Below are 13,742 nucleotides of genomic sequence, written 5' to 3' on the forward strand. Positions count from 1 at the left end.
AATCTATGCTGTGGTTCTCTACTGACCTGATTGCAGACACTGCACCGCCTATAAGGTTTAATGATGAAATTTGTGATGAAAATTCTAACGTTACATCTATCTAGTTATCTATTACAGTTAGGGCATTGCGTAAATAACGTCCAATACTATCGCATCACTCACTACTCGAGAATTGTCTAGTGATGGGAGAATCGAATACAGAATTGAACAGTATTCGGATACAGCCCAGGTAATGATGGCGAAACGATGCAAACATTTCGTTTTTTTCTTTGCCTACTATTTTTTGATCCCTCCAGACGGAAATGACTCCAGATTTCAGGACTCAATTCTGCGACAGCATCAGATGTCTGATGATGCACGTAAGAGAACGGTGAACTGGAACGAAATTCAATATCCTGATTGGTTTTAGTACGTTAAATTAAGGAAAACCTTATCCTAGAAAAATTATCATTTCATATTTGTAACTATTTTAATACCCTCAAAATATTTTTATCGCCTAACGATCAATTTCTTAGTCCATAGAGAATTTCTCTGTTGATTCCTAGAAAAAACCAGATTCGCCTGCTTGTGCAAATTGGCTCTGGCTCCTGGGCTATAATTTTTAATTATATTCATAATGATTTCAATTATTTAATTGATTCTTTTTATCGTTTCAAATACTCATCGAGACAGAAGCGTCTTTGTTCAGCAAAAAACAACTGTTTTTGGAGGGTTTTATTACAAATCTAATGACACCAACATTATTGAAATCTAATAATAAATAACTGATTTAGAGCCAATTTACTGTGACAAGACATGGCTCACATTGAGGCTCTCAGTGAATAGCCAATAATACAAAAACTGAATAAACGGCAGCTCTCAATGTCACATCATGTCTTGTCACAGTAAATTCGCTCTAAAATAGTTATTTATTGTTCGATTTAAATAATGTTGGTGTCATTAGATTTGTGATAAAACCCTTCAAAAACAGTTATTCTTGTAATCCTTGGGGAAAAAGCTAGTTTTTAGATATTAAAAGTATAAAAGTTTTAATGACCGCCATTTTGAAAATACTAAGGATAATTTTATCACATTCTTTTCAGTAAGTGGCCTTGTTAACGTTAATATTTGAGCCAAATTGTGTATAATGTAATTAATAAATTTTTAAGATATAAAGTTTTTTATACAAAAATACATAAAGACAGGCAGATCGGAAATTAATCACGGGAGACCCATCTTCATGTGGTAAAATGTGTTTGTCTTGACCTGAGCAATAACGTGGTATACCTTTGTCCAGAGGATTACGGGTAGAGAAAAATCCTGTATAATAAATTACCTACCTATCGCACTCACTTAGAAAACCTTTGGTTATTTTAGACAGTGGTAACACAACGTAAGGTTGTAGTTGACTAAACATCGGTCTATGATCAACGCAGCAGATAATTGTCGTAGTGTCAACAGTAAACATAGGCTGCTGTAGTCGGTGTGCTGAGCCAAGGAGTGACTCGCCAACAACGCACTCTGTCACAGAGGCAGCGCTGGCGAGTATCCAGAGCGCGTCTGATTCAGAGTGCATTGTCAAGTTCAATCAATTGACTAACGATCTTTTATCTCGTTAGCATTTTGTACCAGGGCATTTTCTCTGTATATGATCTTGGGCAGTAGGACGATATTACCAATAAGTAATAACAAGGACAACACTAAAAAATAAATTATAGCATGAATAACGACAATTAAATACTGAGGTTAGGACCTGATCCAAAACCAAACCTTTGCCGAGACCTGGTAAGATATTTATGGGTCTGAAGTGATACATATGATTGATTTAATTTTGCCTTTTATAATTTAATCCATCAGATGTTTTTTGTTTATGTTTTAAAAATGTGGTTCTGAAAATACAATTCAATGTTATGGCAGATTACAGTTTATTTCTTATTTTTATAAGTTTAGTAATTAACAGTGGCGACGAGGTAAAAAGAAGGAGAAATGACTAAAGAAGAAGAAGAGTTACAAAAACTAAAAAAAGCTCGATCTATTATTAAGGGCCAATTTTCAAAGGGCAAAAGACTTGCTGAAGGTAACCCTACATTAACCGAACTAAATATAAAAATCAAGGCTGTGACTGAATACTGGGAACGTTACAAGCAGGTTCAGAATGGCATTGATTGTTTGACAGATGAAAAACTATTTAGAACATGAAAATAGAATACAGATGTAATGTGGAGGATGAGTATTTAAACCTTACAACAAAATTACAAGAAATGGTACACAATCTCAAAGACACAAACATTACATCTACTTCATCTCCAAGTGAAGCTGTTTGTACGGTTTCAAACTACACTTCAGGGAATATAAATTTCAATCCCTACCACCCTGATGAAAACCATTTCAAATTTTGTGAGAAGATTAGAAGTGTTTTTACAACTAAAGAATCAAAGAGCTGATGATAAAACTAAAGTTTACACATTGCTCACATGCCCTCACTCCCCAACTGCACCAACAACTGTACGATATTTGTGCTCCCAACGACCCGTTAGATAAAGATTACGACGAGTTAGTACAGCTTCTTAAGGATTTTATCGACCCCAACCAAGCCAGTGGGCCTTGCAGCATAAATTTATTTCACGGACTCAACAAGAACATGAATCAGTTAGTGAATTCTCGGTGGCTCTCAAGAAGATGACAATTAACTGTAACTTCAATTGTGGTTGCGGTAAATCAGTTGCAGACTTATTTCTCAAGTTACAGTTTATTCGTGGATTGAAAGACATAGATATTCGGACTAAATTACTCCAAGACCGCGAGAGAAACACACCTATCAGGACATTGTGAACATTGCTTCGGCTATAGAGCTTGCCAAAGCAGAAAGTATGACTGTTAGCCGAAACACGTACTGAACACATTGAATTAAATCAGGTTCAGCAAAGACATTCAAATGAAGAAAACACATCTAAGAGAGAGTCTCACCTCGGCCAAAACCTCTATTTAGTCCACGTCCAACAAATTCAGCCATTGAAAAGCTCAAAGGAAATGCTATCGTTGTGGTTCACCCTCCCATCGTGCTAATAGCTGCAGATTCATAGATGCAACTTGTCGAAAATGTGGAAAAGTTGGACACATAGCTAGTGTTTGTTTGCAAAGTAAATCTCAATTACAAATGAAACCTGGACAACATCAAACTGAAAAACAAAAGTGACTTGAATAGTGAGAATGAATATGAGATTAATGTAATTAGTGACAGAAATAATGACAAATTTATGGTTAACATCAACATCGAAGGCAGGACATTACCCATGGAATTAGACACTGGTGCAGCTCTTAGTACAATGTCTTACAACGAGTTTAAATGTGAACCAAATGTGAACAAAAATACAGTCAAATTGATAAGGAAGCAACAGGTATTTACTGGGGACTCAAGAAAATTTTTCCCTTACTGCTACGGGCGAAAGTTCATTTTAGTGACTGACCATAAACCGTTAGTGTCAATATTCAGTCCCACCAAAACCCTTCCAACAATATCTGCTACAAGACTGTTCAATTATGCACACTTTTTTGTCAGGTTTTGACTACTCAATTGAATATAGAAGAACCTCTGACCATGCCAACGTTGACTTTTTGTCTCGTTTTCCTACTGAACATAGCACTACAAACTTTTGTGGACGATTGCAGCCTTTTTCAACTTAATCAACTTGATTCATTGCAGATTGACAGTATGCTTATATCCAGAACAACTTGCTTCAAGATAAATATTTACAACCAGTACTACATGCCCTTGAAAACAGGAGAGACGGTCGAACCTTTTGGTTTCCACGACAACGAACTAACACTACAAAATGGTTGCATATTCAAGGGCTACAGGATAATGATTCCAGAAGCTTTACAATACTCAGTGTTAAATGAACTACATGTTGGACATCTAGGCATGGAGAAGATGAAAATCCTTGCTAGAAGTTTTTGCACGTGGAAAAGTATTGACAGAGATATTGAGCAAATGGTACGTACATGTAAACAATGTCGACTAAAACAAAATCAACCTGCAAAAGAACCGAATCATCCATGGCTGACCCCCCAAGGACCATGGGAGAGATTACACATAGATTTTGCTGGCCCGATACAAGGTCAGTGGTATTTCATTGTTGTGGACGCCTTTACCAAGTGGGTTGAAGTAATCCCTACTAAAAACACGTCAGCAGAATGGTGTATGAAGGAGCTAAGAAAAATGTTTTCTACATTCGGCCTTCCTTTGGTCTTAGTTTCAGACAATGGAAGCCAAATTTACATCTACAATATTTCGCCAGTTCTTGTCTGCTAATGGTGTTGTACACAAAACTACAGCTCCCTACCATCCTTCGTCTAATGGACAAGCTGAGCGTTATGTCCAAACAGTAAAAAAAATCACTGAGGGCAATGGAAGATGAGGGGGGAAAGATTGAGCTAAAATTTATACAGGCTTTTGATGCAACTTCGACAATCTCCAAACACAACTGGCTCAAACTCATACAACTTAATGTTTGGAAGAAAGTGTTCGAACTCACTTGAGCCTATTACTACCAGATAGCAAAAATGCACAAGAAGTTACACGAATCGTACGCAGACAATTTCAGGTGGGAGACAGAGTACAGGCTCGAGATTACACCAACTCAAGATACAAGTGGAGTTTTGGAACAATTATGGAAAAAGAAAGTTCGCTACTGTACAAAGTTAAAAATGGACGATGGAAGTGTTTGGAGGAGGCATGTTGACCAGCTATTGAAATGTGAAGTTTAGTGGGGGGAGAATTGATACATATGATTGATTTAATTTTGCCTTTTATAATTAATCCATCAGATGTTTTTTGTTTATGTTTTAAAAATGTGGTTCTGAAAATACAATTCAATGTTATGGCAGATTACAGTTTATTTCTTATTTTTATAAGTTTAGTAATTAACATGAAGTTAGTCTACCAGCCTCGGTGTTAACTACGAGCATGTGGAGTGCCGCCTTGCGCGCGATTTATGTGGAGGTGCCTGGAGACTATTATAGTCTCCACTTTCTTCCGAGCCTGGAGTAACGTCGTGATAGGGTGAGCGGTCCATGAACGGTGCCCACGATGTTGCCGCAGTGAAAGGTTATGTAGTAGTAGCCTGAAACAAAATTATTGTAACATAAAACAAATAAATAGTCGTGCTAAGTTAATTTTAATATTTATGATCATCTAATTTCCTAACTGTAAAAGACACACTTTATATCGTAATTACCCTTCATCTTGCTCCCCAACATTTAGTTCTGTTAAGCCCGTGTCATCTTAGTTCATAATTGCGACAAAATTTCATTTAGAACAATTAAGTGAATTTATAATGTAACTTAGAGCTAAAACTAATTAGCAATTATGTCACTTTTATGTCGATTCTTTAGTTGAATGGTAGGTACGCTAAAATTTAGCATGATTTTTATTTTGGTGTTTTACCTAAACATGATTTATTCTTCAATTGTTGGAATTGAATTTCTACTGAGTTGAATAACACAAATTCGAATATAGTTCGAAGTGTTGTAGTTTTTACGGGAAACTGTAACAATTCACACCTATAAACTCGTTTTTAGTATTAAATTCCGATTACAGAGGCGAGCACTTCCTACGGGAACAGTTGATCCAGTGCTTTCCTCTCCTTATAGGCGGGAACTAATGGTCAATTAGGAGGTTTTTGGTCAATGTAACATCCAACTAGGCGGACGCGGACGTGGCGGGATAAATGCACATTATAGACACAGAAAGTATTGCCTTAGCCGGCAGAAAGTGATAGTGAGGCTGCCCCTGCCCCTCGCAGCTCTCTCCCGCCGCAACGTCTAGTGTGTGGTGTGGTCTGGTCTGGTCGTCTGACCTTCCGTATCCTCTTGTCGCCGTACACAAGGTAGTGTCCACTCAGTTTTATTAATTATTCACAGAATTCTCACTGGAAACCGTTTAAATTGTTTGGCTACTATCAAAAATTTCTAAAAGTTCTAAAGTTAGGGTTCATTAAGATCCTAGAGCCTCTATGTAACGTGTGCTATAATGGTCTTAAGAGCCAAGAGCCAATTATTATTTTATAACCACTGATCGAGTTTTTCTTTATACCGCTGGAGAAATGTATCCTTAAAAAGAAATCGATTGTGAACCGCGCTAATTTTTTAGAGATAGACATAGAAGGGTATCAAAGATTTTTTTTAATGCGGAACAACAATTTTGTCGGAACTTTTTCTAGCTAGATATACACTTAAAATTGGCCATCAGACACACAATTAATATAATCATCGTCAGAAATCTAGATAAAGAGACAGACTAAAAGACCCCACTTCAAAGGTAGACACAACTTTGATCTACACTAGAAACTGGAATCGCCTACAACTTAGACCTGGATAAATATATATCACCAATCTATCAAGATAGTATGTTTTTAAGTGATTCTCAATTTAAAAATAACATACAATTCCAAATTTTACACTTTATATTTAATTTTTTTTTGCCGAGTATATAATCTGTGAATGGAGTAATTAATTATCTTTTACATTCACGGGTCACGCGTGTATAGTATTTACATTATCACTCTGAAAAAACTTTTAATTTGCATTTTATATCTCATCCCCCCCATAAATACTCCATATCATCACGTTGGACATCCTCCAGCAAGTTTTTCCAACAATACGAGGATATGGTCCTCGCCTTTAATATATTTGCAGAACCCAACACCGCATTTATTTGATTCCATTGTGTTACAAAACACGCCTTAACAATTAAGGTTATATATATATATATATATACACATACATGTGTGAGCGTGCGTGCGTGCGTGCGTGCGTGTGTGTGTGTGTGCGCGCGCGATTTTTATGATCTAGGTATCAAAATGCTTGTACATGTATTTAAATGTAGGAATTCTTTAACATATCTTTCATAATCTTATTATTAAGGTATAAAAACTAAAAACCACCTGTCATCCTGAAACGTGATGCGATAATATGATTTTTATGTGATTTGAATCTGAAGAAACTGTGCCAACAGTGTGTTTATGTGTGTGTGTATATATATACTTTATTCTGAAAAAAACACATACATACAGACAGACCGTAGCGTTCCTGGCCCATGTTTATGTTACAGTTTTTGTTTATTGTCTCGGGAGGAAAAACAAAATACCAAAATATTACCGGAGGATTAGTAAACACCGTGTATATAAAAACATAAATTTTTTTACGGCTGTCACTTCTTTAATTCGTACCTAAATAACATCATATATTATAAAAGGTACACAAATATCTTATATAGAACCTGATTTTCGATATATTCTAGATCTTCACCAGACAAACAAACACTAACACTATGATAAAAGAAAAAAATATAAAATAAAATACAGACAATTTCCATAGATGAGACATATGGTAGAATTAATTAAACCTCCTTTTCAGATGTTAAAAATGCAATCTAGTTTTTGCCTTTTTAGACTACAGGCCATGGTATTATTTTGGTCTATGTTTTATTATTGAAATGTAGAAGTTGTCATTTCGAATTTCTCCAGCATATCAAACAGCACAAGTCTTACATGACTCTTAACATCACGACCGTGACCTGTGGGTTACATCAACATCCTTGTATTTAGCAGGACAGGAGATACTGCCCTGCGGTGTTATCATACATGAGTCGTGACATACTCCAGGATAACTCTGTGTCCTATAAATAAGCGGCGTTGAAGGCTAAAATGGTCGACTATTTATACGTGCCGTACGCCTACTGTCTCGCCTTGCAGTCGAAACAATGTTATTATTCGGCTCTCCAGTAGGTGGATGGATACTTTCTTTACAAGAGGATTTATTTACATCAGGACTAAGTAGTGAAATACGGTCTTGAGGTAATCGTAAACTGTGGCAGAAAGCTTGAAAATAGTTGTACGTATTAATCGTTAAAACGTATTGATAATTCTAACGAATCGTTGTATGTATTAATCGTTATAATTATCAATCGTTGTAACGTATTGATCGTTGTAACGTATTAATCGTTCTAACGTATTAATCGCTGTAACGTATTAATCGTTGTCAAGTATTGATTGTTGTAACGTATTGATCGTTGTAACGTATTGATCGTTCTAACGTATTAATCGCTGTAACGTATTAATCGTTGTCAAGTATTGATCGTTGTAACGTACTAATCGCAGTAACGTATTAATCGTTCTAACGTATTAATCGCTGTCAAGTATTCATTGTTGTAACGTATTGATCGTTATAACGTATTAATCGTTGTAACGTATTCATCGCTGTAACGTATTAATCGTTGTCAACGTATTGATCGTTCTAACGTATTGATCGTTCTAACGTATTGATCGTTGTAACGTATTCATCGCTGTCAACGTATTCATCGCTGTAACATATTAATCGTTGTCAAGTATTGATCGTTGTAACGTATTCATCGCTGTAACGTATTAATCGTTGTCAAGTATTGATTAATCGTTGTCAACGTATTAATCGTTGTAACGTATTGATCATTGTCAAGTATTCATCGCTGTAACGTATTAATCGTTGTCAAGTATTGTTTGTTGTAACGTATTGATCGTTGTAACGTATTCATCGCTGTAACGTATTAATCGTTGTCAAGTATTGTTTGTTGTAACGTATTGATCGTTGTAACGTATTCATCGCTGTAACGTATTAATCGTTGTCAAGTATTAATCGTTGTAACGTATTCATCGCTGTAACGTATTAATCGTTGTCAAGTATTGATCGTTGTCACGTATTGATCGTTGTCACGTATTAATCGTCGTAACGTATTAATCGTTGTCACGTATTAATAACGTATTGATCGTTGTCAAGTATTCATCGTTTGTAACGTATTGATCGTTGTAACGTATTCATCAATGTCAAGTATTGATCGTTTTAACGTATTGATCGTTCTAACGTATTGATCGTTCTAATGTTTTGATCGTTGTAACGTATTAATCGCTGTAACGTATTAATCGTTCTAACGTATTAATCGTTGTCAGGTATTGATTGTTGTAACGAAGAAAGAAAGAAAGAAAGAAACATTTTATGGTGTAATTGTGTTTGTAGAAACAAAATTAATTTACTTTCAACTAGTTTATACGCACGAATGTCAATTTTCTCGTCTTGTGTATGAAATGTCATAATAAAAATTTTTCAATAACAGTTAAAACTAGGTAACGACTTTACAGTGCAGGTAAGGACCACGCGAGTGGGTTTGGTGAAGGGGGCTGGAGTTCCTCCTACTTAATTTTTATTAAAACGTGAATCTTGAAATATACCACTTATTCCCCATCCGATTTTAAAGCAATGAGATACCTACGAAACCTTAAATCTTTGCTATTTTGTGTGTTCATTATAATGATAAAGCAAATTTGTTAGTTTAGTAAAATTTGATAACGTTAATATAAAATATATTAAAAATTACAACGTAGCAACTCAGAACAGTACGTAGGAGTTAATTATTTTACAATTACGCATTTACACGAAGAGATATAGGTTCCGTTTTTTTGTATCCATATAACCTCTCTGAATTTGTTATCGCATTACAGATAAATTCGTGCATTCCTTCTATTAATATAGATATCTCTTTTGTGTAAAATATAAACTATATGTGAATGTGGTAAAAACCGATCCTCTATGAATCTCTTTAAGTATTAAGTAAGAACATACAAGAAATTAATTTTTATGAGTTTTCTTTTCGCAGATTTTCTATAGATGGACATGTAAAACAAACAATTTCGGAAACAACGTTGACGAATATAGGGAAAACAGCACAATTTACTAAGTGATTATATTTTTCATGATGTACATTTGTTAATTTAATTTGATAATTTGAAATCCAAAGTCTAATTATGCAGGGGCAGTTTTCTGAACGGAACCTACACTCTCTGACGTGAAATTACTAAATTATCACTTAATGATTAAATAGGATTTAAAATTCGTTATACTTCGTAATAGAAATGTTATACTGCAGATAAAACTGTTATTGTTCAGTTTAATTTGACAATTAGCCAACGCAATATTTTATAAATGTTGTAGAGCAAATCCTGTTAAGTTGTGCGAGGGCGGAGACGTAAGTCCTCCCGAAATAAAAGCACCGTTCGCGTTGGCGTGATCAGTAATGAAGCCGTGCAAAGTCCAGTCGCACGTAATCTAACCCTGACCTAGGTTAGGGACCAGCCGAGTGACAATACGCAATGGAATGCTGGCCTTAACCTTGGACTTGGGGCGGTTATCTGTGTAACCGTGGAGTGGTATAATACACAAACTGGATTGTCAGTGTGGATGTCGTGTTCGAAGCCCTAAAACATCGCCACCAGACAGTCGGTGTTAGCAACGAACTTGAGTTTGTTTTGGCGGCTGGACGCGCGTAGTGTTGTTGTTGCACAATCAGAACTGATTCAACCTTAGAGTCAATTTTTTGCCCAGGGTTATTTCAACACTCGGTTTCATTATACTTGACTGGCAAAGACAAGTTTATTCGTTCAACTCATCCCCAAAGGTTTTGCGTTTTTAATGTAAATTCACTCTCATTTCCTCTTCCTGTATGTAATATGTCGTTGTTCTCAACATAGAAAATATACAAATGAGTTTTAAAATCCCTTCATGTATATTTTGTGTAAATAAAGAAGGATGACTTCAGTGGTATTTTTTCATCGTGATCCGTCCAAACCGAAGCGAAGAGGTCAGTACTTTGCGGAGGCGGCCAAAGAGGTAACAGCCAAATGAGGAAAGAGACTGATTCAATAGAAAGTTTTATTCCAAAGTAAAATCTTACGCATATGGCGTAAGAAATATATCACGATTCTGTTGCAATCACACTTTCATAACATAACACGTTTTAATATCTGTGACGTAAATACCTTTATTCTGAATCAAGTTTTTCAACCCCTTTGGTAGTCGAGTTAGAGGAGGTTTGGTTTTATGTTTTGATGCCTTCATTTTACATCCTTGTTTTGATTTCATGAGCTGTGATTTGTAACCTGTATTGAGTTTTATGGGTGAGGAGAGTTGCCTCTCAATGAAGTGTGTAGCTGGAATGTATTGGCACCAATTTGTAATAGCTGTTTCCACTTCAAGGCAAATGCCGCCTGAATTAATAAAATCAAAGTAGGCATTCATATATATTTAAGACATGTTTTAATTACTGTACCATCTACAACAAGATATTTCTCGGTCGAATACAATTCCAAGTATAGACATCTGGTCGCAATTAAACATAAAACGTATGATATTCCATCAAAGGAGGATTTTGCTGACTATGGCCGGATTTTTATTACGCGGTAACAGGCGGAGAGTTGACGTTGGCCACGTGGCTGCGATAAGTTGAGGGCAAGCCGTGTTCGGCAGCGACAAGCACGAACTTTATCAGTTCAGTCTCAGCTTTCCTCGGTTTATCAACATTTTCTATATTCGGCACTAATTTATGTTACCATGCCGTTAGTTGGATATCTTGTAACAATATAATTCGATTTTGGGTCATTACTGAAATTTTAAAGGTTTGACATGTGCAAGACTGCTAATTAAACGTAATAAAATACGCTTAAACCGGCTTCTAATTGGCTTATTAATAACGTTGTAAAGAATAAGTATTAATATAACAAGAAACCTTGTAGAACAAGCGGTTATGAAGTATTGTACCGGTATTCTTGAGCTATCACATATGTACAGCATCTACAGTTGAAAATCCCCTGATAAGTGTAATGATGGTTTGACCTAGATCAACAAATAAAAAACGAACAAGCACTGTACTTTATTCTATGTGGTGTTGCGCCCTCTTCTATCAATATTAAAAGTTACTGTCAGTTTGTCAGGGTTAAACCATAGTTCGAATTTCATACGCACGCCATGAATCGCGTTTCCTTGCTATGAGTACCTTTTGATCCTGGCATTTGTCTGCGACAGGCAAACAATTAACAGAACCTTTTTCTGACCTCCTGCGGATCTGTTATTGGCGCTAACATTGTAAGTAGCTTCGAAACAGCACGGTTGAATTAGGCGTAATTTTCAACTTGTTATTTGCTCACACCCAGAAAAAAGGTTGTGGTCGATTAAATAAGTAGTCTGTGTTTTAACGGATTTACGCTACGAAGGAACTCATCGCAGTACAATTTACAAAGCGTTCTGTTGCTGCAAGAGTATGACATTCAAATTACGGCTCTATTCAAAACTTGTAGCTGTACAGATCTTTATAACTGGAATCACATGAATATGTAACAACAACTTATGTTCAATCCGGAGTCTGTATACGAGTAGGCTATACAGTTGAGGTGGCAGTCATTTTTCATTGTCACATATGTGTTTAAATTACTAAACAAACATGCGATTGGAATATCACATACCTGTCAAACTACTTTTAAGATCACTTAATTTGTATTAACTACAATACATTATTGTGCTATGTTTCTGTGGCTTGGCCTTTTGATATTATTTGGTCGCAATTTCCAACTTGCAGTGCCTTTCATTTTAACCACTATAATATTGTTGGGAGGAAACAGAAACAGCTGTCTTTGGCCGCCATTCTGAAACGTCAAACTTAACAGTTATTCAGTTAAAGAATGCCTTTAATGTAAGGTATAACACTGCATGTATTTGCATTTGGGTCATATGAATAAGTGGAATTAAACCCAGCTGACGCTGTAGCGGAATGACGCATGCGCAGTAGAGGAGGCCGTTCGTATCAGCTCAACGTGCGTGTTATCAGTGATGGCAGTAAACTTGTAGTTAATTGCAACAATTATCTTTAAACTCTCTATCGGCGTCATTTCTCTGTGTAATTGAAGTCTTTAGTTGACATTGTCTTACTCTAGTTACAGTCACGTGTCTAATGGTAGTGGGCCATTGTTATGGTAGACAATGAAGACCGCCCCAGCCATGGTAGGGGGGCAGGGGCTAAGCGACGATATCGGCTCTTATCTAAAGCAAACGTTCAAACTAGATACAGTCGGGGATCGTGTAAGGTTTAATGCCTATCATAGTACAATACAGTATTTGTTACTAGAGGAAAATTGTTTATATTTCGGTTCAATATTATGTATGCTCTTGTGTTCACTGAAAAAAAAGAAAATGCTTTTTTACAGTATCGTACGCATATGAAATGTGACTGATGGAAATCACGTGTCTTATGCATAACAATTAAATTTCCAATGAACGTTTAAAACTTCGTGCCATTTTCTTAAGTTATACAATTTATAATACACAAATTGTACAATCTTTCATCCTTAATTCAGCTGTTTTCCTCGGCCTTGGTCATATAATTGCCCGAAGTTACTGCGTTGTATGTCTACAATTCTTAGTAGAGAATTTTAAAATAATTTATATATTTTCTTTCGTCGGGGATGAGTTGTAAAATAAAAAAAAAAAATACAAAACATAACATGCAAGTCTTAGGTAAAAGTATTTAGGCTCCGCTTTAAATAATGTTGACGTTGTACTATTAAAACTAACAATTTTGAAAACTTCAATCTCCAATTGCATGAATAGTTTGGTCGATGTTGCTTGTATTTTTGGGAGAGTTTTTACTCAAGGGATTTTATAAATGTATTAACTATCCTAAAACCGTCGAAACACATTTTTGAAGTTCTTAAAACATTTCTCAGAAAAGGAAGTTTTGTGTTCGTATCTGTCTCGTATTTCGCCTCTAATTCGTAAGCCGAGCAAAATTATGATTTCAGATTATTTCAAATGTCTTCATCCCGTTAGCAGACGCTGATATAACTATTAATATGTATGACGGTTAGCTTCAAGAGAGTCTAGCCAAGGAATACGACACGTAAGAAACT

At 35.8% G+C, this 13,742-nt stretch overlaps 2 protein-coding genes across 6 annotated transcripts in view; one reads left to right on the forward strand and one right to left on the reverse strand.

The window, feature by feature from the left end:
• Positions 1 to 1,781, reverse strand: part of LOC124364694 (protein FAM92A-A) — an 80,782-nt gene extending 79,001 nt beyond the window's left edge. The window contains exon 1 of one of the 3 annotated variants that reach the window (XM_046820368.1): positions 1,320 to 1,781. In XM_046820368.1, the coding sequence (XP_046676324.1) occupies positions 1,320 to 1,555 (236 nt within the window). In that variant the 5' untranslated portion in view covers positions 1,556 to 1,781. The remainder of the gene's footprint in view (positions 1 to 1,319) is intronic. The other 2 variants (XM_046820369.1, XM_046820370.1) reach the window with 2 other exon arrangements.
• Positions 1 to 13,742, forward strand: part of LOC124364693 (SUN domain-containing ossification factor) — an 86,882-nt gene that overhangs the window by 41,287 nt on the left and 31,853 nt on the right. Inside the window, exon 1 of one of the 3 annotated variants that reach the window (XM_046820362.1) lies at positions 10,343 to 10,674. The exons of the other annotated variants lie outside the window; for them this stretch is intronic. Coding sequence (XP_046676318.1) covers positions 10,594 to 10,674 — 81 coding nt within the window. The 5' untranslated portion in view covers positions 10,343 to 10,593. Of the gene's footprint in view, positions 1 to 10,342; positions 10,675 to 13,742 lie in introns of those variants that run through there. 3 annotated transcript variants of the gene reach the window in all.

Source organism: Homalodisca vitripennis, chromosome 6, assembly GCF_021130785.1.
Source record: "Homalodisca vitripennis isolate AUS2020 chromosome 6, UT_GWSS_2.1, whole genome shotgun sequence".
In the NCBI taxonomy this organism is placed as follows: Eukaryota; Metazoa; Arthropoda; class Insecta; order Hemiptera; family Cicadellidae; genus Homalodisca; species Homalodisca vitripennis.